The sequence below is a fragment of the Gallus gallus genome, chromosome 1, assembly GCF_016699485.2.
Source record: "Gallus gallus isolate bGalGal1 chromosome 1, bGalGal1.mat.broiler.GRCg7b, whole genome shotgun sequence".
NCBI classification, from domain to species: Eukaryota; Metazoa; Chordata; class Aves; order Galliformes; family Phasianidae; genus Gallus; species Gallus gallus.
The window spans coordinates 189,484,243-189,510,297 of record NC_052532.1 but is presented as its reverse complement, the minus strand read 5'-3'; the positions used below and the strand labels follow the sequence as shown (position 1 = coordinate 189,510,297).

The 26,055-nt window shown below is 36.4% G+C and overlaps 1 protein-coding gene across 32 annotated transcripts in view; it reads left to right on the top strand.

Annotated features, from left to right (window-relative positions):
• Positions 1-26,055, top strand: part of DLG2 (discs large MAGUK scaffold protein 2) — a 999,237-nt gene that overhangs the window by 639,375 nt on the left and 333,807 nt on the right. For all 32 annotated transcript variants that reach the window (XM_040647195.2, XM_040647185.2, XM_040647172.2 and 29 more), the window contains one exon: positions 21,785-21,909. In XM_040647195.2, the coding sequence (XP_040503129.1) occupies positions 21,785-21,909 (125 nt within the window). The remainder of the gene's footprint in view (positions 1-21,784; positions 21,910-26,055) is intronic.

Here is a 26,055-nt window from a genome sequence, read left to right as displayed (position 1 = left end):
TTAGCAGAACATTTAAATTAGGGTAGCTGTGAAATTTCCTATGTATGTCAGCTTTCCTCCCATCTCCATAATCCTTTCTCTGCCCTTCCACAGAGAGCCTTTCCATGCCAAGATGTTGTGTAAAATGTAAAGCATAACATACAGATGGGCATCATGGAAGGCTTCAAGAACCTGAATTTAGGCAGTCAGGATTGAGGGGACTCTGTGCCTTTCCATCCCTAGGAGTCATTTTAAACATACTCATATTGTCCATGGTTCATGACTTCTAATACTTGTTGCAGAATATGATAAAAACTGCAATTAAATTACTAAGCAATATACGTGCAGCAACAACGAAACAGAAAAGACTAACAAAATTATCCATGTAGAGCAGTTTTACCCCTTGGCTACAATACAGTTCACAGAGGTTACAATGCTAAGCTCTTCCTTTATTAGAAACAGATCAAGAGAAGAACATGGTCAATAAGTAATGAAAGAAAAGCCTTTTACTTGCCAATTAACAACTCCAGATCATGCATATTTTATTAAATTCTGAAAACATTGGTAAACATACAGCAGCAAATGTATTAAATTGTATGAAATTAATGATGGCTTCAGGGCCAGGTGAGTTTGGCTGGCATTTAATTATATGTTTATATTGTTTATAAATATGTTGCAAGTCTTCTTTGAAACACAACATTTTGTAAATTTGATTGTATGTGTTCTTGCATTTCCTGATTGTGTTCCTAAGTTTCAGCCTCCTGTATCTCTTGAGTAGTTGTGCACAGTGTCACAGACTGGTTGAGTTTGGGAGCATATGTTTGTATAAGGCAGTGTAACCAGTATATGCCCAAAGTAAAAATACTTAAATACATTTTCATTGAATATTTATTAAACCTAAGACGCTAGAACTTTGCTTTCTTCTTAGATTCTAATTTACTTAGCAGCATTTCAACTGCTGATTAAATAGATCTGGTGTTACATTTCCTTAGATTTCTGTTAGATTTAATTATGCAGGGAATGCAGTTTCTTAAATTATTTTGACACTACAAGAAAGCTTGAATATATTAAAGTCAGTATCAGACAAAATAAGAAACCCAAAAGAATGCAATTACAGGACCTACTGGAGAGATGGAGGAAAGGAAAATATGGTAACGAATACTGAAAAATATTCAGGAAAGCAGAAAAATATGGTGCTTCTTTTTTCTTTTTTCTTTTTTTTTTTATTGGTTCCTTCCTTTTTTTTTTTTTTTTTTTTTTTTTTTTTTTTTTAGGGGAATAATGGAAAGAAGGAAAGAATCATGGGTACATAGGTACATAGAATTGATACTACAGAGGCTAAGCAAAGTGTGAGAACAACCAAGGAGAAGTTTTGTAAGGAGATACAGAACAATTCTACTTTGCAGAAATAGTCACTCTCTAGACTTCTTTTAGTGATGGACACGATAGCATTTTGACTGAGTGGCTGTGATACTGCTGGTGGCACACAGGTGAGATGAAATATGAAAAACATCTGGACCTTGCTGGGAGCTATTAGTCATTCTTTTTAAACCACTTGAGTTTTGTGATGTGTGCATTATTCCAATACCAGTGTCCTTTTAGTTGAATGAAGGCACTCTGTACCTCAGGTACCTCCTGCTATTACTCACTTCTACTCCAGTATTGTGTTGGTTTCTCTATCCTCTGCTCGAAAAACTCATAAAATATTGCAAAAAAACTCACCACTTACTTTTGAGCTTTGAAAAGAGAATGTGACCCCAGTATTTCAAATAAGAGAATCTTATCCTGTAATGGGAACAGTTTTGGGGCAGAGAGACTCAGAGAACATGGTAATGTAGAAGCTGTCTCATCAGCTGTTGTCCACTTGGGGAATGCATTGGCTGGCCTCTAAAAGCTGTTTAAATTAAACTAAGCCATGGGAAAATTTTCCTTAAAAGGCAAGCTCAGACTGAATAGTTCTAGATGCATATGATGTATTCTGGTTCCAGTTGCACTGTATTGAAGAAAGGTTGCCTTTGGCTTTTATTACAGTCATTACGGGTTTTCTAAAACTGAAGTAGAAAATCATCATTCTGTTTGCTTGGGTGACCAATTTCTTCATTTACAAGAATGTGTGTTTTAGTTGTAGAATACATGCCCAAATGCTAATATAAAAAGAACCCCGTGAAATCAGCATGTCTTTCTTGGTATTACTTGAAGGATAAAGCACAAAACTAAAATCTGAAGTGCTAAATTACTTCTCTAAGTTGTCAGATAAGGCTTCTGTAAGCCTTCAGATATTGAAAAAGAGATGAGTAAGTAAAATCAAAATGGAATTTTAGCTTTCAAGTAAAATGAAAAAAAAAAAAAAGACAGCCTCTGTAGGAAAAATAAGAAGACTAGAAAATAATCGTTGAGTGTGTTCTGAGAATACAAATGAGAGGAGCAAATTTCAGATGAAATAATCTCCTGATTTTTAGTGTTAGAACTGATATGCAGGAGTCAATTACTCTGTTAAAATAAAACATTAAAATCGTTGCAAGCATGATGAGGAAAAATGAAATGATTATGTCCATGAAGTAGTCTTTCTAATGAGTAGGGAGTAGGTAGAAATTTGGTAAAGCTCTTAGTAAGGAAAGCAAAACAGAACTTCAGACCAACTACACACTACTGACCAGTGCTAACTAATCTTCAGTCTGTCTTACCGAGAGAGTAGAGTGGGATGCTGTATATTTGAAAGATGATATTCAGTGTAGGAACATGATTCAGAATTTTTTTAAGTGGAAAATCAATATAATTATTCCTGACAAGAAGTGATATGGCATAAATATGTGCAAGGATTCATTTCTGAACTTAGAATATGCTTAAGCAGTTTTACTGATGAGTCAGTCACAGATACGGAAGGTGCTATATCTTTGAAAATATTGGCCCATAGCATTTTGCTGTACAGTTCTTATGAGCTTATGAGGTTCGAATTGGCCCCTTGACAATTTGATTTGTTGGAGTGGGTGACCACAGGCAGGTGGGCAAAGAGGAGGCTTTCTGGAACGCGCAATTAATGCTGAGTGAATACAGTTCATTAGTTTAAATTTACTTTTTGTTTTTTTGATGGGGAATCTATTCTCTGATCACTTTAAATCAAGCTGTATTTTATTTTTTAAACTAGGCAATGCTGAGAAAGAAGACCATTCTTTGTGTGTGGTGACTGAGACTTATGTGAAATCTGGTGTTACATACTCAGTGAGGTGTCATTCTATGAAACAGTTAGAGGTTAACCACCTGAAAGGCTGATCTTTGGGTTCCCTTTCAATCCAATCCATTCTATGATTCTATGAAATCATATTTCCATGTGCTCGTGTTCTTTCCCTTTAATTTCACTTGGCCAACAAAAAATAATTCCCCTTTCAATCAAATACCTTTTTTGGAGAAGTTTGCAATTAAATCAAATGAAAACTTATCTCCTTTTATATTATCTCCTAGTTTTAAACAGTAACTTTAAATTTGAAAAGGTTTTTTTTTCTTTTTTTTTCGTTTTTTTTTTTTTTTTTTTTTTTTTTTTTGAAATTTAGTTACAGGGATTTTGAACAACAGATGGTGGATTAACACTGTACTTTGAAATTTGGTATTTGTCGCACTTGTTCTCTCTCTTTGCTGTGGATTCACTCTGTGGATGATTCACACACAAACATACATTCACAGATAAAGCAGAACAAACTTAATTTAGATTTGAAATTTTCTTTATTTCCTGGCTATGTTTTCTAAAAGCTTATAATGAAGCAATCTTACTTGATACTGTGTGTATGCCATATTATTTGGTTGAAAGACAGATATTAATAATAATAATTTTTAACTTTCTACTGGAGATGCAAAAAGAATCCTAATAATTAGGAATCACTGAGAGTAGTCAGGGTGAGAGTTAAAACAGAATAATGGTTTCTGACAATTCAGTAAGTCTTGCAAAGTATTTCTTAGTGACGTGAATAGGTGTGTTATGTGTTTACTCTGTTTTACCAAAGTCCTCTGTGTTCATTATTGTTATACTGGCAAGCAACTTTAGAAGTGACTATTGCAGAAACAGTTGGCCCTAAATGAAAGAAATTTCTGTAGGCATCTGTTTGAAAATGAATATCGAGCACTTTGGATGAACAGACTGTTGGTGGTGGGGCAAATGTCAAATCTGGTCTTTGGTCTTGGCCCATGGGATGGTAGTAGGCTTAAAGATGGGGCATTTGAGAAACCAGTCTTGTTAGAAAAGGTCAAATCAAATATTTCTACCTAAGCGCTCAAGCATTCAGTTTTTCTAGTGCAATATTGATTTACATATAAAATTGTATTTCTCAAATCTTAGTATCACACTGCAGCTTTCAGCACAGATGTAACATGTTGCTTGAGGCTCAAGCTGAAGTCTTGTCTAGTGAAGATTTTTATGAGACTTCACTTTCAAAAGCTTTAGAAATTTGTCTTATACATTCCAATCCTGACACTATTTTTACATTTGTTGTTTTGATAGTGTTTTTATTGTATAGTGAACTACCTTGTAGCCACATAAATCAATTATAATGTATGCTGCATAATATCAGTATTTTTGTAAATGAATTTTGCATTGAGTAACTATAATGTTTCTGTGTCATAGAGCTGTAAAAATTATCTTAATGAGTATTAAAATGACTTTCCTTATAACTACAGAATTATCCAACCATTTATTTTTATATTTTTGCAGTATAAAATAACTAAACTATTAAATTCACTGACCTCCATCATCCCCTTTGTACTGATGCCTAAAATTATTCTGATTCAAAATAAGCAAAGCCTGTGATGTGTTTCTGAATCTTGAAAAGGTGAAGGGGACAGGTCGATACTTGCCCAGTGTTGGGTGCTGCTGATCTTCTTTAGTATCTTGATGTCGTGGGAGGGATTGTTTGTAAATCTTATGAACCCTTACTTGTAAAGGTGACTGAAGTAGGGAGATTCCTGTGCATCAGGATTCTATAAATAGCACTAGCTGTATTGCCAAACTTCCCACCTAAGTTTAAACATTTTCAGGAAAAAGAATGTGTTTTTTTTTTTTAATAATTTTTTTTAATTAAAAACATTATTTTACCTTATTGAAATTGTTTTTGTCTTGTTCTACTCCAAAACTATGTAGAATTTTGGATATTTTTAGCATTGTGTAACTTTGCTCTATAGAGAGAGATGAGATATACGAATGGCTTTTAATAACTAGTTCAACTGTCTGTTTTAAAGGTGTTCATTAACTCACTGATTGTTCCATTCAGAATCTTGATCCTTCCTAGAGTGTCAGCTTGGCATGAAACAACATTATGCATGCCCTAATTATTTTGGCCAAATCTACTATTACAATTTATGATAGTATATCCCACAGATTTCGTATGTCCAAAGTGCTGTTCAGAGGAGACATTTTTCAATTGTGTTTTTATAGAATTATAGAATCGTTAAGGTTGGAAGAGACCACCAAGATCATCCAGTCCAACCATCAACCAGTCCTCACTACGACCATTAACCATGTTCCTCAGTGCCACATTTCCACAGTTCTTGAACACCTGCAGGGATGGTGACTCCACCACCTCCCTGTGCAGCCTGTGCCAGTACATTAACACTCTTAATGAGAATAGTTCTTTCCTAATATGCAACCTGAACCTCTCCTGGTGCAATTTAAGTCTACTATCTCTGTAGGGAATTTTCAGAAGAAATCTTGGGAAAAGCCAGACAAGGTACCAGCCATGGTTTCTCCTCACTGTATATCATTGGCTGTATATCACTGGCAGCAGGGTGAGAGTTTGATGTGATATGTTATTTCACAGTTTTTTGAGATACATTTTTTCTAACTCCACTTCACACCGGCCAAAAAAAAAAACAAAAACAAAAAACAAAACAAACAAACAAAAAAAAACATGATACCTTTCATAGGTATCTGGGAAAAGAATTTCACGATCATGACAAAAATACTTATCCGAGGTGTGGGAAAATGAGGTTGGCATGCCTCCTCTGCCATATGTACAGGAGGAATTTGTCTATGATTAATGCCTAGCTCTGCTGAGGTGTGTCTTCTCCTGTTGGACCTGTTCCACTTTGAATGTACAATTATATACTCATTAGATCAGGGAAGGTATACCTGTTGATTTAAGCAGTCCTTTGAAATGTAAACCCCAGTGGTGTCTGTTCCAGAACAGTAGTTTGGTTCAGGTTTTGCAGCTTAGATGAGTTCTTCACTGACCTGCTGGTTATTCTGGTCTCATTCTCTCTCTTTCTTCCTTTTTAACACCATTTCTTACCTCGATTTCGTCTCTCAATTTAGATCACAAATTGCATGCCAGGACTAAGAAACTATTAAACGAAGGTTGATTGCAACTGATAAATGTATGTGAAACATTTTGACTTGCACCAATTTGCATGTTGATGAATCGTACTACAGAAGTGTCTCTTTCTAAACAGTATAGGTAGAGGGCATGCAGCGTGCCTAGTATAATTGGAGGTGTTATATGGAACATGTTTTAGAAGCTAAGTAGAGTGGATGTCACTTTTTTTTTTCCAAAAATATACAATTATGCAAAGGAAGATATTTATCTTACCTTGTTCTTACAGATCAAAACACTCTGCTGATGTTATTCATGAGGATTCTGGCATATCAAAAGAGTGATGTATAGCGCTCTGCTTCAAAATTCACTACGATTCCTTCCCTCTGAAGGGGGCATGAGAAATGTCTCTCCTTTTGGAGGATATATGTAAATTTAAAAGCCTAGAAATGGCAATAATTAATGTGAATGCTCACAATAAAAAGAAAAGACAGAGAAATTTCACTTCTAGGGATGCTTACAAATGCTGAGTAATCATTTTCTCTCCTAGTGAAATTGCTTACTTCTCTGAATTTATCCAATACTACCCAAACGTAGAGTTAATATAGGAGGCTGTGGTATCAGGAGCATACTGCTTATTTTTTTGTGACAGTTTTATGAGTTAAATTTCAAATCCATTTTCATTTCTAAAGCATAAGGACCCTGTCCCTTTCCGGAGAGCTATTTCTTCCAGCTTTTATTTTACATTTTTAGTTTACTATCTGGGAAATTCATAAGGAATACATTGGAGGAACATGGTAGAAATAAATGCATTGTTTTCCTGCTATCAATAACAGGAATATCAGGTTAACTTCTAAGAGTACTATTCCTAAAATTAACCAACAAAAATAGGTCTCTAGTGATAGGAAAATTGCTGCTAATAAAACTAGATGTAATGTGTAAGGAATTCAGAAAAAAGAATGGATTTTCAAAAGCATTTACTTTCAGCCTGGTTGTTTATTTTGAATTAAGTGGTATTTCTGTCAGACATTGATTGGAATAAGCTGATTATTCTGAAAATTCCATTTATCAAACTTATTACTATCCATGAACAGGCTTGTCTGTGTGAGTCATACAGCCTTGGCCCAGAGGCATCTCAGGATGTGATCTTTCAGTAGAGAGTCTGACACCACATGGCAATGTCTTTGGGTTTTGAGACTTGGCCTCCTTTTGCTTTTCTTCTTAAGAAGCGTACATTGGCCAACTTCTGCTTCATTTAACTTCTTTCATCTGATAGGAATCTCAGTCTAGACAATGGGTGTCCAACATTTAAGCTTCACTGGACCACACAAAGTGAAGAGGAATTGTGCTGGGCTGCACATAAAATATACAAGTGCTGCTCTGAAAGTAATGCCTCATTTTTATTATGGTGACCCACAACATCAGGGGCAGATGGTGATATGGCAGTAGAGGTTGAACTTTCCCATCAAAACTCCATTACGTTTTGTTGCATGTGACAGATGGCAGCAGATGGGCAGTCTAACAAAATGATGTCTGACATGGAAGTTCTTATGAAGTAAAGATGTGGAACTCAATTCCTCAATGTGGAAAAAATTGAAACCACTGACATTCATCATGGAATCATAGAATCTTAGAATAACTAAGGTTGTAAAAGACCTATTAGATCATCTAGCCCAACAATACATCTACCATAAATGTTGCCCACTAAACCATGTCCGTTAGTATCGCATCTTCACACTTCCTGAGCATCTGCAGGGATGGTGGCTCAACCACATTCCTGGGCAGCCCACTCCAGTGCCTGACCACTCTTTCTGAGACGAAATTTTCCCTAATATCCAATCTGGACTACCCCTGGCAAAATTTAAAACTGTTACCTTTTGCACTGTTGCTGTAGTCTGAGAGAAGAGGCTGATACTCACCTGGTTACAACATTTCTTTAGGTAGTTGTAGAGAGCTATAAGGTGTCTCTGTGCATCCTCTTCTCCAGACTAAACAATCCTGGTTCCCTCAGACACTCCTCATAAGACTTGTGCTCCAGTCCCCTCACCAACCTCAATGTTTTTCTTGGAGTGAGAGGCCCAAAAGTGAACACGGTACTCAAGGTGCAGCCTCAATAAAATTGAGTATAGAGGGACAATCACCTTCTTGCTCCTGCTGGCTGCACTATTGCTGATACAAGCCAAGATGCCATTGGCCTTCTTCACCAGCTGGGAACACTGCTGGCTCATGTTCAGCCAAGTATCGACCAACACCCACAGACCCTTTTCCTCTTCACAGTCTTCCAGCCAATCTCCCAGTAGCCTGCAGAGCTGCATGGGGTTGTTTTGGCCAAAGTGCAGGACCTTGCACTTGACCCAAACTTTATCCCATTGGCCTCAGCCTAGCTATTCAGCCTGTCCAAACCCCTCTGTAGGGCCTTCCTACCCTCAGGCAGATTGACACTTCCTCCCAGCATGGTGTCATCTGCAGACTTACTGAGGGTGCACTCATTGCCCTCATCCAGATCATCAATACGGGTATTAAACAGGACAAGCATCAACACTGCCCCCCTGGGAACACCACTTGTGACCAGTCACCAGCTGGATTTACTGCATTCACCTCCACTCTCTGGGCCTGACACTCTAGCCAGTCCTTTAATCTAGTTCTTCACCCTAGTTCTTTACCCATCAATGCTTGCTGAACGTTTATGGAAACTGAACAGTGGGTGTGAGCACTAAGGTGGCAGGTGATGTGTTTCAGCAGTGGTGAGAGCAACAGTGGGTCACTTCCACCGGTGCAGATTTTTAAAAGCACAACATGCAGGCTCTTATTCATTGATGATGAAAGTGCCTAGCTAATGGTGGTATGTTGAAAAATGTTTTGTAGTGGAGAATTTTCTCTACCAATTTTTTTTGTGTTTTTGTGTTTTTTTCCTATGTTGTAGTTTCCATGGAAATAAGTAAGAGACATTACTTTCAAAGCAACTATGTGAAATGTTAATGTAATGTCAATAGAAATAACTTCTTTTTTATTTATTATTTTTTATTAAAGCATTAAAAAAAAGAACAAGAAAACATAAAAGTTGAGGATTGGACATGTATGGTCTAGATCTTGTCTGTTCTTCAGCCTCTCTTATTACCAGCCTTCAGAAAGAGAAAAGTGGCATCTGTAAAGCTGGGGAGGAGTGGACTTCTGTTTTCCATGAATCATCTGCCAATGAGCCATTCACAGGCTCCTTTAAAATAATGTTACTTGATTTGGATATTGCTATTGCCTCATCCTAGATAATTTTTATTTGATTTATTATAATTCATTACCATAATACAAATATGAAATAGTACTTGGGAATTTAGGATTTCTTTGAATTTTCAACAAAAAATAATATCTGGTATTACATGTTGTTACACGACTGTTGTTTGGAACAGCAGTCTCATTCTTTTGCACTGTATTCTGTACAGTTCTTTATATATGTGCAATATATATTTAGAAGCCTACAAAACTTCTTTCAAGTATTGATGTACATAAATAAAGGAACAGTAAATTGTACCTCAACTGATTTCTAGCAGGGCAGCAACATGTTTAGCCATGTTTTGCAACCAAACACCTTGTTAAAGATTTCTCTTCACTTATTTACAGAGATACAGCTGTAAAATCACTATTTTTAATGTCAAGGAATGGTTATCATTCATTTCTCATAGGAGAAAAAAAAAAAAGGATTTGCTTACCTTCAGAGAACTGTGCAAAAATAACTCAGGGTACAGGCAGGAACTGTTGTAGGTATACATCCATACAAAATGTTTAAATATCATGTGATTTTGAAGACAAAATTCAGGAGGACATTCTTAGTGTCTGAAATATTAGACTGGTAGCAGATTCTGAAAAATTGCTTTACATTTGTGATACTGGAATGTTATAAAGCCAGAAAATATTTCAGATTGGAAGGGATTAAGAAGACCCTCTATTCAAAGTTTCTGCTTAAAGGCAGCCAGTTTTGAAGCTACATTGGATTGCTTAGGGTCATATGAAGTCAAGTTTACTAAGAATGAGAATGAACACTAAACTGAAAAGTTATACATAAAGAAGGTCAGGACAAAGTGGGGGAAAACTGTGAGATTTAGATGTGAATTAGATGTGTATCTATGAAAAACAGTGACTTGCATTCTCTGTTTCTTATCCTTCTTTGTATTTCTTCTCAGTTAAATTTGTAGCTGAGCATCAGGGGACTAGAGAGAAAAGCCTTAAATGTTACTCAAAATAAGATTTTTTTTTTTCAAAAACTTACTTTAATTTATATTAAAAGAGAAGGTGATGCTAAGCTCTGTGTGCTCAGCTGCTAGATTAGTGCAGTGATGGTAATGTAAATGATGCAATAGCAAGATTACTGTCATTTGCCTTTAGGATTTGTGCTTGAACTTAAAAGCCTTAAGGGCATTTTAATTCATTAATAGATTTGCTTTTTATTGCAGATTATATGCCCTGAAGTTCAAGATTTTGAATAAGGAAGCAAATTAAGAGATTTACTCATTCATTTATTTTTCCTTTGATGCTGGCCTGCATAAAAGTTGGAGAGAAAATACTATCAGAATCTTGTAACAGTTGTAAACATTCCAGAATTTTAATCTAGATGATTAACCATTCATGTATTTCATTTGAACAAAACTTTGGGATATTATATGTTAAAATATGCTAAAATAATTAAATCAGAAGATGAGAACAACTGTATATACTCATTTCATATTTGTGAATATGACAATCAAATGGAAAAGGATGATAGCTTAGACAGTAGCTTAGAACTTGGGCTCATTCCAACAACTCTAGTACTCAATGTGTCTCAAATTACCCTAAATGCTTTAGAAAGTAATGCCTTAGTAATGGAGCAATCTGTGCAGGTGAATCCATTTAGGCACAGGACAGTTTTTCAACACAAGGACTTCAAGCTACAAATTGTTTAAGCAAGGAAAGTGTTGGATTTGCACACGGGCTGGGGTAATCAAATTTTCTATATAGTAGTGAGTTATAAGAAGAGCAGGATTAGAGTTCCTTTAGAGAGGGACTGAAGTTTTCTGTAGGAGTTTTCTTCATTTCCTTCTAATTGCTGCCATTATGTGATGACATTTGGTTGGTTTCCATAGCTTCAGTGAAATATTTTTTTTGTTGTTCCCTTTGTTCTCATACAAACATGACTGTCTACCTCTGTCATACACCTGCAAGCATTTAAACATCTCTTATTTTCCTCAGTTTTTGCAGATAGTTGCATTGTGAAAACTTGAGTGATGAACATTTCAAAGTTTTCAAAGCAGTTTGACTCTTGTATGAGTTTTGCTATTCTTTCAATTCCAGTTAGTGTTCTATTCTTACTCTCTCCATGTGTCTAGTTACTGTTGTCACTTAGCGAGTGCTTTCCTTTCCTTGATCTGATATTTTTCACTTTTGATTGTGGAGTCCTGGGAGTTCAGAAAGCTCTCAGGGTCTGGCTGATGAGAAGTCTTGTGCTAGTCTGCAGTGACACAACAAAACAGAGAAAGATTGTTTCAAGAGAAGTGAAACTTTTCACTCCCCAGGAGCAGAGCTCATCTCCTCCAAAGAAAACACAACAGCATTTTGAGGAAAGTTTTCAGGTATTTATTTCCCCCCCCCCCCCACACACACACTTCTTTTCAGCTAGGCATCAGACTGTGTTTTCTGTGACATTTGTTTTCATTGTGTGTATCTAAATAAAAGAGGACATATGTTGCCTTACTTTTCTGTGTGAGACAGAATAGTCAAGGTCATGATGGTGGGAAAAACTACCCCTACAGCTAACTCTGAAGTAGAACAAGAAGCGTATTGAAGAAAAAAGTAGGCATGCATATTTGTCACAGCTCAGAAGTGATAAATGTACTCTTAGCAGAGATACAGAAGAGAGGTGGTGACATTATTCGTCATAGCGATGACCTTATATAACAGTGTCTGCTGTTGAAAGATTTTCCAGCTTAAAATATGGAGTATCTGATTCCTTTATTCAGTTATTTCATAGAATCATAGAATCATAGAAAGGGTTGGGTCGGAAGGGCCCTCAAGGATCATCAAGCTCCAATCCCCCTGCCACATGAAGGGCCACCAACCTGCATGTTTAATACTAGACCAGGATGCCCAGGACCCGATCCAACCTGGCCTTGAACACCTCCAGGGACGGGGCATCCACAACCTCTCTGGGCAGCCTGTTCCAACACCTCACCACTCTCATAGTAAATAACTTATTTATTTGTTGGTTTCTGGGCTTTTGGGGTTTTTTGTTTGCTTTGCGTTTAGTAAAAGGAAATAGATATATTATGTCCCTTTAAAGTAAGGTTGGAAATTGTTAGGTCTTTAAAAACCAACCTGAAGAGAGTTCACATCTATCCTTTTGCAACAGTCTGTATGCACTAAAGACTGACAGGGGATGCACCGGGTTTTTAAATTTTTTTTCCAAGAGATTGTTGTACTTCAGTAGCAGTTTCATTCTTTGTCTAGATTTGCTGTTTTACAGTGCTGTAGATTTCACATCTATGACGAAAAAAAATAAAGAAATCCTTTCATTCTTTTTTTTAAAACTCGTCCTCCTGGAAGCTGTACTTCATCCAGGCATTGCAGAGAGAACAATATCCATCTGCAGAGAACAAGTGAGAGTAAGCACGGGGCGCAGTTGTAGTCGTGTGTGTTGCGGTTTTGTAATGAATGTGCTGACCCTGATAAGGGGCTTGAAAACAACAAATGGTACTGTGAGGGATGAAAATCTGTACCATATGGAGCATAATGTAACTGTGGAGTCTCAAAACTCTCGCTCTGGGGAGCATGCCAGCATACGTGGGAGAAGTGAGAATTTCATGAATTATGTTACTCTTGAGTAGGTTTGAAAGTACAAAAAAGTTCAACAGCATTCTGATAAATATGCAAATGTTCCTGTTCTCTGAATGAGACAGAAACGTGGCTTTGATGTTTGGGCTTTTGAAACCTAAGCTCTGGAGAAAACAGTAGAATAAAACTACTTTATAGGGTGGCATGTGTAAATACTGAAAACATCGGTGGAATCATTTAAGGCCTCATTTTCCCATCACACTGCCCAGAGTTTTTCAGGATTAGAAGGATTGAGGTTTAGTGAGGGAGAAGGCCATACAATCACATACTGTATGTCAGGAAATAGTTTAGTAATTTAGCATGTACCACGGTATATAAAAACAATGTGGAATATAGCAGAATACTAAAATGATGCTAGTATAAATGACAGATTGTGAGAGAAGTGCAAAGCAGAGTCCTGTCTTGTCTCAAAAATCCTAGAGCCTTGCGTAGGAGTGTTTCATGAGCTCTTTCTCTCAAAATTCATTATTATATAGAAGTGTTTTGCATATTAGAAAATCACCTGTTCTTTCCAGTGGGATGAAACATTAACTTGTTAAGCTGTTATTTGCACTGTGTCTTTCTGCTGTTGAACTGGGCACTGCTGACTGATGGGTGGAACACTCCCACAACATATGTGCTGTTTCACTTATGGCTGAGTGATAGAAAAAATCCTGTATCGCTGCACTGTCAGATGAATGAAGGAAAGTTGTGTTTTTCAGTTGAGAAGTACTTTGTGAAGAAAAATATTATTGAACAGCATTTACAAAGGTAGTTAGCACTCGCTGATCTTTTCAGCAACCTCAAAGGATCATTTCCTTAGGCTTGGTGTATCTAGTGGAAGACACTCCATATGATCATCTTAAGTACTACACTAAATAAACTTGTCCTCTATCCTGTAGAGAAAAAGCAAAAGTGTATCAAGGACTGTTTCACGGCAACATCTACTCTTGCCCCATATCTGTTCATCCCATGACCATCATCAGTTTTCAATCATTTGTCTTTTTTGGAGAGATCTGTTAAATTGATTGATACATGATGAGCTCTACTTGCCTCATAGTCCTCAGGTGTTTTTTGGGTTTTTCTTCTCCCCTATGTCTTGCCACAAGATTCTTTTCATCAGAGTTTTCTGAAGTTGACTCATTCTCAGCTTTCACCTACTCATGCTGTTCAGTAGCACTGAAAGAAACCTGATCTCATAAAGGAAGAGTGAAGTACTCCAACGGAAGAACCCTAAGCAGAGCTAGATCTGGCAGCAGTCCTAGCCAGGACTCATGCACTACTATTTTTGCAACTGTTGATATTAAAAATGCACTCTATGAGGGATGAATTTTGGACGCAATAAAAATTTGCTGAGTATTCCAGCCAAATTTTGTGTAGCTGTAGAATCGTAGAATTGTAGAATCATAGAATCATAGAATCACCAAGGTTGGAAAAGACCCACAGGATTATCCAGTCCAACCATCCACCCATCACCAATAGTTCTCAAACCTAACAATGTCCCTCAATACGATGTCCAAACGTTCTTTGAACACCTCCAGGGTCAGTGACTCCACTACCTCCCTGGGCAGCCCATTCCAGTGCCTAAGCAGAAAGCAAGTATTAAGTCCCTATCTTATTTGTATAAGAAGGAATCAGAAATATGATTCCACTTAAGTAGAAACCAGAAACATAAAAATTAAAAATGAGTACACAATGATACAAAAAGCTATTAAAATGTATTAAAAAGTCAAATTCCAAATCAATAGTCTCAGATTATGTTTCACAGTGCAAGCAAGGGCCATGTTTTTCCACCATCAGAAATATGCTCAACAGTACCTTGGGAATTACCATTTCCTTACAGAAATTTTACTTGTTTGAAAAAGAAAAAAACAGTACACCCTTTTAATAAAAATAAGATAATTCCTAAGCCAACATCACTGTCAGAAAAGTGTGCAGTACTTACACAAAGTGAGAAAGTGCCTTGCGTGAATTTATACAGCAGTGAAAGCTGAAAAGCTTAAGGATTTTGATGCATGTATGTCAAACTCTGAAATTCTGTCAAATGCATACCAAGTCTACACTGACTTCAGAGGACATAATTTGTGTTTGTTGTAAAGTGCTTTGAAATTATGCATGAGTGAGAAAAACAGCTCTGGTTATATTGCAGAAAGGAAAGGATTTACTGAACTTGTGGATTGTTAATGCTTTTAAAATGCTGAAGGCTTCTTCTTAGTGACTGTTAAAATAAACACAACTTTTTGAGGTGTACCAAATAACAAAGTACTTGATAAGAAGAATACAAATCACGGATTTGGTTATTTATTATCTAATTAACAACTTTTTGCCTTATCACTTCCATTCAGTAGTTTGCAGCCCCCTGCAGATGTATGGTACTGGTGTCCTTTCCATTCATTTTTCTTCTCCGAGGTATAAGACTTCCCACAAAGAAACAGTAACAAGTGTAAGCTCACAAAGGCAGCAAGTGTCAACTGTTTCTCTTTTACATGGTCTCATGAATGGATTGTATACTTTATGCATAAATGTGGGCTTTGACCACTCAGCTTCTGTATTTTCTTTTTTGCTGATAAGCTGTAGTTCTCACAGCCTAACGGAAGAGCCATCATACATTTCTTTGATGCTGTTTGGACTTAGGCTTGCTGTGAAGAGGGAAAAAATCATAAGGACTTAACATCCTTACTTGGCAAAGACTCCTATTCAGATCAGTGGAAAGCCTTGCAGGCTTGACTTCTGTCAAGACTTTAATTTACATTTTGTTATTCATTTATTATTTTATATTTATTTATTATTTACATAGTTCAGGGCATTACAGATTTATTGATACTGGCTTGTATTCCTTAATTCCCTTTGTACTCAGCACTGGTGAGGCCTCACATTAAGTACAGTGTTCAGTTTCAGGCCTCTCGCTACAAAAATGACAATGAGGCTCTAAAGCTTGTCCAGAGAAGAACAACAAAGCTCTGAAAGGTTTGGAGCACAAGTCTTACAGGGAGTGGCTGAGGGAACTGAGATTGCTCAGTCTGCAGAGGGAGAAGCTCAGGGGACAAGTTATTGCTCTCCACCAGTACCTGAAAGGAGGTTGTGGTGAGGTGAGGGATTGGCTTCTTCTCCCAGTAGGATGAGAGGGAAAGGCCTTAAATTGTTTCAGGGGAGGTTTAGGTTGGATATCAGGAAAAATTTCCTCTCAGAAAGTGCTGTAATGCATCAGAACAGGGTCCCCAGGGGGATGTGGTGGAGTCACTGTCCCTGCAGGTGTTCAACAACTGTGGAGATGAGGCACTGAGACATAGGTTAGTGGGCATGGTGGGGATGGGTTGATGGTTGAACTGGATGCTCTTAGTGGTCTTTTCCAACCTTAATAATTCTCTGATTCTATCAATAACTAAGCAAAATGAGTCCCTTAAACTTGTAAGTAAAAATAATAACAATAATGACAATAACAAAAACACAACAGTCATTTCAGGAATAGAGGCTGTGGGAATATCTTATAATGTGAAACAGCTCTCAGCCTCCAGAAACCATTCTGGGTAATGCAGTACCTTGTTCTATATTGAACTCAACGAAACAGGCTTCTTGTTATGTTGTCATTATAGGATGAGGTTGCAGCAATAGTTAAGGAAATTCTGCGCACTTCGAGTCTGTTATTTTTCTAACTTAAATGTCAAAGTGCTTCAAAATCATGTTATTTCAAAACATTACCAGAAATTCTTTCAGGAGCAACGAAGTAATTAAGTCATTCAAAAAGAGTCTCAAGATAGTGTCAAAAATCATGTTCTGCTGACATCTTACTGATTATAATGAAAAAAAAATGAAAAACAACTTTGATACAATTGTGGTAATGCCTGTTGAGTGTTGTACAATACAAAATACCTGAACCTTATGAGGGAAACAACTCTGTTTTTGTAGACTTCTGATTTAATTTCTGTGTCTTGGGTGTATATACTTCTGCAATTTTGTTAAAGGTCAAATGGCTTTACATAATTTGTGATCAAACTCTTCTGTAAGGTGAAAGGCAAGAAAAAGAAAAAAATGAGACAGAAGAAGGAGGAGTTCATGTGCGGAAGCGTATGGAAAGCTGTCATCCATGGAGAGATGTAATGCCCTCGGAAAAGAACTTCATACGTTCCCAGTGTTGACCTAAGTCTATTTGAACTCTAAGTCAGTGTGGAGCACATTTAAGGATTACTCTGTGACAAAACTGAAATGCTGCAAACTATAAAGATGCAGCCTGCTATATGGTTGCTCACAGTGGTGTATCTAAAGAGAGGAGCTTAAGATGAAGGCTAAGTAAGAAGAAAGATGGGTCTAATGGCTATCCAAAACCATTACCTGCTGGGGATTCTCATTTTATTTTTGTGATCTTCATGCTGGCAGTTTAACAAGTCTTGAGGGAAGACATTAAAACTGGCCAGAACTTGCAAGTTTTGGTTTTTTTCCCCTGGCGTGTGAATCATCCATCATCTCATTCTGACTCTAAGTGTCTCTTTTCAGCGTTGGCAGGAGGTACAGCATAAGTCTGAAGCGATGCTGTGCCTATGTCAGAGGCGGTCTGCCCCTCCAGGTTCAGGAGAATAGTGGCCAGGCTTTTTCCTTTCTCAGGCTGAGCTATAAACAGCTTGAGTGATCCTTGTGGAGGTGGAAAGCCCAGAATGAGAAAGGCATAAATAAGGCAGGCTTATGTAGGAAACCTTAAGAAGAAGAATTGATTTTCCCTTCAGATGAGAACAAGAAAGAGGCCTCTGGGGATGGGCTGGAAGAGACTGTTTTGGTTAGGTTGTTTTATCAGTGTTTCTGTTGAAGGAAAGCTGAACTCAGTGAAAAGCCAAGAAACTAAGGCAGCATTATTGATTTGAGCCAAACTGGACATGCCGGACTTTGTTCCACCTTTTGCAAGGCTGTGTGACTGAGATTTAGAAGCTGGTGAGAAACTAAACTGAAAATTTAAAAAAAGAATTACAAAAAAGCATACATCTGTTGCTGAGTAATTTTTGCAAGTCTTCCCAGTATAGTCAGAAGCTAATTACATGAGGTTTTTATAGGAGTAGTAAATGAGAATTTGAACAAAGGGATGCGAATATTTATGTCGAGAGAATTCAGCTATAATATAAATTGAACATAAAATGATTTGGATCTGGAAAAATGTATATATGAATAATGATGTATGACCGATGTCACTGAAGTTAGTATATCTGCTTAAGAATTGGTCAGATTTTTTTCGCCTCTACATATGTTATGGTATCTGGGGGTAAAACTCTTCTATCAAAGAATTATGAAAAAAGCAGGCAAGCACATTCAGAGTTAAATGTGAATTTAAGTTAAGGAATACCAGTGGAGTATCACATACGAAAAAGACTTCAATTGATTTATACCTGTTTCTTCTGTATCAGATGTTGTTAGTTATTATTAAACCATTCATCCGCATCATCACTGAGCCTTTGAGCTCATTGTTAATTTGCTTTGTAAGCATTCAAGAAAAGTAATGCTTGGAACAGAAGGAGGACACTGAATTAACATGACAGATATTTATGGGGAACCACTCCCAACTATGAGAGTCAGCGTGAGAGAAAGCATGAACATATCACTGTGGAAAATGCTGTGGCTAAGTGATGGTTCAGCTGTCTGGTGCTGAATGACTGCAGATATTTTCAAAGGTAAACACAAAATGGCTGGAAGATGGAGATACATGCATAAAAGGCTTGGAAGTTGTGAAGATAAATTAAAAAGAAACAAAAATTTTCTGGGATGAGGACAGAGTTGATGAAAAAAGTAGGGGGTAGGAGCTAAGCCTTGCAGAAAGATTCAGGAACAGTCATGCTAGTAGACTTAATTTATACTTGGAGTTACAGCTCATTAACTACAATGAGTTTCTAATATAACCATATGCTGATGAAGCTGTTCACTAGGAAGACAGGGTAATGAGGGGAAGGAAGGGACCTAAATATCAGTATTGCTACTCAGAACTGAAGTATGATAGATTTTAACCATAATGTTCGTATTATGATATTTTTCAACCCAAGGCACCTAGAAGGCCAGTTATCTAGGAGTGATGGCCATCATATTCCTAGCCTTGTTGACCATGACCTGAAGTGCAAAGAAAGAAGATTTGTCTATGAAGCCAGTGCAGATGCTTTAAGAGCTATAATGAAAGAAGCCAAAAGTGTAACTGCTCTTAACTTTAGCAACTCACATTCTGGTGCAGAAAAGCCTTGCAGGGATATACCTAGCTGCTGAGCCAACTACTGTGTGAGAGCCTGTATATCCTGTTGATCAAGTTAAGGACTGCAGCTTGAATAATTGCTTGAAATTTTCTGGATACATAATGCCAGTGAGAAGGGCTGCCCTCCTCTTTTAAAAAGTTATTCCTAAGAGGCAGAATCAGAATAGTCTTGCAATATAGCAGATGCACATTTGTGGATGAATGTCAAGGGCTACCACTGATTCTCTTAAGAAGTCTGTAGCAGTTTTACCACATCCCTGCTTACATTTAGTATTGCTGCATTTGTTCCCTCTAAACAGTTAATGGAAAAGAGTATAGTAGGAGGTAGAAAGTGCAGAGAAAGTGTGAAACTTTTTCAAAAATTATTTCCTGCTAAGAATTCTAATGAACTTTATGTGAAGACCTGTACCAGCTAAGCACACCCCACATAACAGACAAGCTTTGATAGCTTTTAAAGCTCTTCAGACACTCTTTTTTATTATGATGTAACTGGTTTTGTTCCCTATTCAACTAAAAATTATATCCACATTTCTCCTTGCTATCCTATTTCCCTTGATATGGGGATATGGAAATCTACCTCTTTTCAGAACAATAGGTTCTTGTATACTTTAAAAACCTCCTTGGATTTACAAATAAAATCAACATCAGTTTAATGTTTCCTTTCTTTATTACTTATTCTAATAAACCTTCTAGAAAGTTGTCCTTGCTTATTTTTTTAGCATTTTTTTAAGGTTTTTCTTCCAGGGTTCCTGAAGTGAGTATATGTATGCATTTTTTCATTCTTATGTGTTCGAAGATTATCCCCATTAATAATATGGTTAATAGAAGAGCTTATAGGAAAATATTCTTATCATATTTTTAGACTGCAAACTGGTGTTGAGTGCATTGTATAATTAGATATGTGTTACAATACTGGGAAAATAACCTGAGTCAGAGATGATCATAATGATGAAAGTGATATTAAATTATAGATTTGTAATGCTGGCCTGGAGATGTTTATTAACTCTACAGAAAATATGTACATAACGTTATGTATTCATATATAGGTATTATATAGATACACAGTGTTCTGTTTTTCAGTTAGCTATCTGAGCTACATTAAGATAAGTGTAGTTCTAAATCCTTCTTCTTGCATTGTAAATTAGTTCGGTTCTGAAAATTTATTCACAATTATATGCTGATAACAGAGCTGCAGATTGCATGGACGTCTCTCAAGTCATGAGAACTGCATTGGGTGTAGAATACTGATAACAGAACTGAGAATTTGATACACTTGCGTACAGGCAATACATGAGGTTTTGCACACAGGCTGGACCTACTAATTGAAGTAGAATTTCAAAAGAGAATTAAGAGTTGTTGCTACTTTTCCTTAGTTTGTTTGCCTCTTACAAAAGAGATGCTACTTTTATTAGCTATTGTTCTCATTAGGACTGAATCTGATACCTGTCCCAGTAACAGCAGTGAAGAAAAATATCTTCAAGAATCTGAGATGCTGAATGAAATAGTGGGGAAAAAACAATAACAGCAGCAGCAAATTTTTAGTGTCCTGGACATATTTCATCCACTGCAGTGAAAATTAGGCAATATCAGTAATATTGTAACACTATGATAAGCTACATACATAATTGTAAAAATGCCTTCAGATTATGGAGACTAAAATGACGCAATATTGCAATGAATTTATTATTATATCACAAAATAAAGTATCTGATCAATATTAATTTACATAGAAAATGTGTGGTAATTTATATTACCAAAAATGGGTTACAATTGCTGGTTAAAATTTTGTGATAAAAAGTGACTGCATTTGCAAGTGTACATATATGCATGCATGCCTATTTATGTCTCATTACATGGTCGTAAGTGGTGGTAGCAGTACATAGAATTATTGAGTACACCTTCAAAATGAATATTTCAAACAGTTCCTTGTAGCAAATCATTAGAATGAAAGAAACATCATTTTGTTTCATTTTGGTTGGTTGTTTTTGTTTTGTTTTGTTTTATTTTTAATAATTGCATGTGAGTTTAAACAAAAAAAAATTGGTGTACTAAAATTCTTCAGAGCTAAACATTACTCACTGTTTCTGTTTATAAATGAAGGGCTTTTTAAAAGTCTTTTTAGAGCTCTAAAGTGTTTTTAGCCTCTAGCTTGCATTGACTTAGATAAATTCATATTGGAGTTCAGAGGCTAATTTATGTGACTGTGTGAAAACAAATTTAGGTCAAATCCCATTTCTGTAGGAGCATCCATTATCTCTGCCATTAACTCTGGGAGTTCTTTATTTCTGCAGCTTCTGTTCTTTAACTGACAATTTTTTTTCTGTCTGAGTCAACTACCTGATAGTATGTTAATGCCAAATAAAATGCTTTCTTTAAATGAAATAGGATGCTTAGTTCATCCATGCAAATAAGTTCTGTAGAAATCTAGCATTTGATGATGTATTTTTTTTACTTTTTTCAGGGGAATTCTGGCCTGGGGTTCAGTATTGCTGGAGGAACAGATAACCCACACATTGGGGATGATCCTGGGATATTCATTACTAAGATTATACCAGGAGGAGCTGCAGCAGAGGATGGAAGACTCAGGTAAAAGTTAACTCCCCACAGATATTTAGAAACAAAATACAGCACTCCTAGGACTACAGGACTCCTAGATTGTCCTCTAGGAGTCAAGTGTGAACTGTCTTTCATGGAGCCAGAGGGACTAAATGATATGACAAGTTTCCTTTATGCAAAGATAGGAAACTATTTTAAGTAGTGTAAAGCAATTGAATAAATTTAGTTAAAACGTGCATAAAGGGATGTTTGTTGGTTCTACCTCCAGCTTTGTACCAATCATTTCAATTAGTACAAGAGATGCAAAGGAGGAGGAAAAAGACATTAGCAGCAAGAAAGTCTTGATCGTTATATGTTCTAGAAGGTGAGGATTCCTGGAGGTCACTTGGAATTTGTGGTTCTCAAATGCATTGTAGCACTTCTCTTAAAACAAGAGGTACCACAGAATTGCTGGTTCTTCCCTTTCTTACGGATTTAATACAAAAAGGGTTCTGCCTATCACAGACACTGACATCTGTCAGTTGTGAAGCCTGCTGGTGCTCCAAAAAGGCAATTTAACTGAAAAGACTTCGGATACAATTCTGAAGCTTTTATGATCTCAGCACTGCAACACAAGTTCTGGGAGCTTTTGCCAAAAACAGATGGCCAAAAATTCACGAAATATGACCAGATGGTAACAATAACATTTTTGCCAAAGCCTTGTCCTTTAATTCAAAGATAAAAGTATGGGGCGTTGGTCAGTTTTAGAGCAAGTTGTGAATATTTATTTTTGGAAAATAATGTTATTTTTACTATTACAATGATGAGGAGTCAGGGTGTTTGGCAAGGCCTGAATATATTTATGACCTAAATAGGACTGCAGAGGAAAGAAGGAGGAATAATCTCATGTAATTTTGTGACTAAAGCTGGTCACCTTGGAATCCCCTGACAGTCAGTGAAGAAAAAACGTAGGCATTTCTATGTCATGATTCATCTTTTCCTAAAGTGAAAGTCTAAAAGAGATCAGAAGAATCAAATCATAAAAAGGCCTTCAGCTAGCTCAGCTGCAGTGATCTACCATCATTGGGCCAGACGAGCTTCATGCAAAACATCAGGAAACAGTAGTGTTTGGAAATCAAATTTGACATGATGAAGTACATAGGATATGATAAACCTTACTACTAACAAGAAAGAATCTTTTGCAAAAAAAAAAAAAAAAAAGAGTTTTTAATTACTTTTTAAAGCTTTTCTGGTTTAAGCTATTAAGAAGACATGCATCACTGCATTTATTTTTCTTACTATCCTTATATGAAATCAAGCGTATTGTGATTCATTGCTATGCTAATTAACTACTGTAAATTTAACTCATGATTATTTGGCAATTACTGTGTTGTAAAAGTCTTAAGAAGACCTTCTAAATTCACAAAAGATGTACTAATGCAATTCATTAATCCATATTAGGATTAGAATTGGGAAGCTTTTTATTTTTCAGTAGAAGTTTATCTTGTTACTAAGACTTTAATAACAGTCTTAGGATACAGTATTTCTTAGCTCATTTTGAAGTAAACTGTTATAATTCAAATTTAACCACAGTAGTAAAAATAATTGCTAAACATTTATTTTGGTGTGGTATTTTTTAGCTCTTCTTATTTGGAAACAGAGTTTCTTTACAACAATTTCCTCTTTTGTCAGTAAGGAATATCCAGTTGCAATTATTTATAATTGGATCAGTAGAACTTTTTTTTTTTTAGTTCAAAGAAAAACTGCAAGCATCTCAAAATACATCTCAGAAAAGTGTCATTAGGGAAATGGATTGACTTAATTCTGTGGGTTTTACACTCCATAGTAAGGAAATCTCAATTTTTTAGCTGAATATCACATGGCATGAATTATTATACAGACTATTTTAAATTTCTTCACAGTAACTGTATCCTCCTCAGCACTCAAAGGATTTTATTTCCTGTCTCCGTTTTCCTTGAGCTCTTATAAATTTTTTTAGTACATGAGAATTTGCATTAACCTATCTTTCCCACTCTTACAGTCAAATGCAAGCTACCCAGTTACACCATTATAGAATATTGTTTTTTCAGAATTGTATATAATGAAAGACCAGAAGTCATTCAAAGACCTCATCATGACTTCAAGAAAATTTTCTATGTGGAATGCAAGAGAGCTAATTTTTTTGTGGCCATGATCACGATGGTTGATGGTTGGGACAGATGATCTTTCAAGACTTTCCATTCTTAATGATTCTATGATTCTATCATATAAACAAGCTTGAAAGGTTTACGATGGTGAGATTTCAATTTACAGGATTCTCCTAGAAGTTTCCTCTATTCCTTGTTTTATCTGCTAAGAGTGTTTTACTTTGCTAGCATGGAAAAAATCCTGACATGTTTTAAGAAATACCTGGATGTGTATGTATCAGTGATCTTTGCCAATAAGCCTAGATATCCTGGGGCAGCCTTCACCGATGTACATGACAATTAAGTGTACATATCAGCAAAGGCCACTGAATAGGATCATCAGCTCAGTGATGTACAGTATATCCACCAAGAAATGTGATAAGCCATGTTTCTAGCAGTATCTATAATAGTTCTATAGTCCTAGAAATCTTACCTGTGATTCAAAAATCTGATTGTTACTGTGTATGTGACCGTATACCAAAGAGTTTATTTACAGGAATGTGATCTATATTTTGACAGCTTTGAATTTAAATGGTTAATATACCAAGGTTTATTTTGGTATCTGATCTTGAGCTGCACTCAGTAGGAAAGAGGATTGATGTGAAAAGTGAGTCAAAAGGAAGAAAGTGGTTGTGCCTGAAGGCACGCTGTCCTGGTAAGCTGCCTGGACCTGTAGCTATTTCATTCATTCTTTCTTCTAGGAAACTGGTTTCAAGTCTCTTCCCACTTGTGAACCTATCAACCTTATTTTCTTGGGAGTATGAGTATTTGTAAGGAGAACTTACTTAACCACATCGAATAAACTGCATCTACTGCCAGTTACCTTTGGCAGGCTAATTAGAATCAGCACACGTACCCCAGCTATCAGAATTTTATAGCTTGAAAACTATTAAAGATGTGCAGCATTTGTCTTTCCTTAGCAAATGTGTCTTTCCTGATATTACTCTACTGGTTGTCAGCAACTTTAGGATTATGTAACTGCTGCATTTTTAAGGCATGCCGCCTTGTTCTACCGGCATCATAATAGTCAGCCCCAGCGGAGTTTTTCCCCTGCTCTCAAAGTGATCTGGTGTTGGAAAAGGAACATAACACACATGCTAATCGGAGGAGACAAGAGTCTAAATAACTTGCCCTCAGTTATCTAGTAAATCAGGCAGAAAGCTTGGAAGAGAATAGTGATTCCCTCTCTCCTATTTCTGCGCCTTACAGGCTTTAGTTAAATGCCTACCAGCAAAGGTTTTGAACAAATTAGATTTGTATTCTCTTCAGTTATCAACTAACCCACTGTGATGTGTCAAAAGATTATAAATTTACCTAGACCTATGTAGTAAGAGAGGAGCTCTGAAGATAAGAAGATTTCTCATGGATATCATGTTCATAAAAATAACACTGAGAAAAAAGACTTTAAAAGCAAAGATCAGGCTGTTTTTTCCTTTTTAGTATTTCTGTGTTTCACTAAAGATGAACCAGGGAGGAAACACTACAAATTCATATTGTTCATTCAAAGCTTGAAAATTAGAATTAAGAAGCACGCTGGTATAGCTATTATATGCACTTTGCCTGAGAAAGTCAAAGGAAAGAAGAAATGGAGAAATGTGCTATGTCTCTAATCCAGCTCAGGGAAACTGGCTGTATTTCACCATCACTGTATCAAAACAGAAGTGTGTCTGCTCTGTGATTCACTGCCTAAATTCCCATTTGTTAACTTTTGATCTCGTATTAAGCTTATCAGCACCAGGTCTATGTGCCTTGAAAAGGCATAAAGCTTGTTCAGGATGTTATTATAATTACTGTACTGCCACAAAACACTGATTCATATCTGTACTGTTTACAGGCCTCTGACAATGCTATTAGTTCAGTACGTAATTTAGTAGTAAGTTAATAAAGAGACATTCACCCCATTAGGTAAAACATGCTTGCTTTCCAGTCATAAATTACATCACGAATTATTGACTGCTCATTCTGTCCTGGTTTGTGTTAGGAAGTTTGATCTTATTAACGGTGTTTGTCT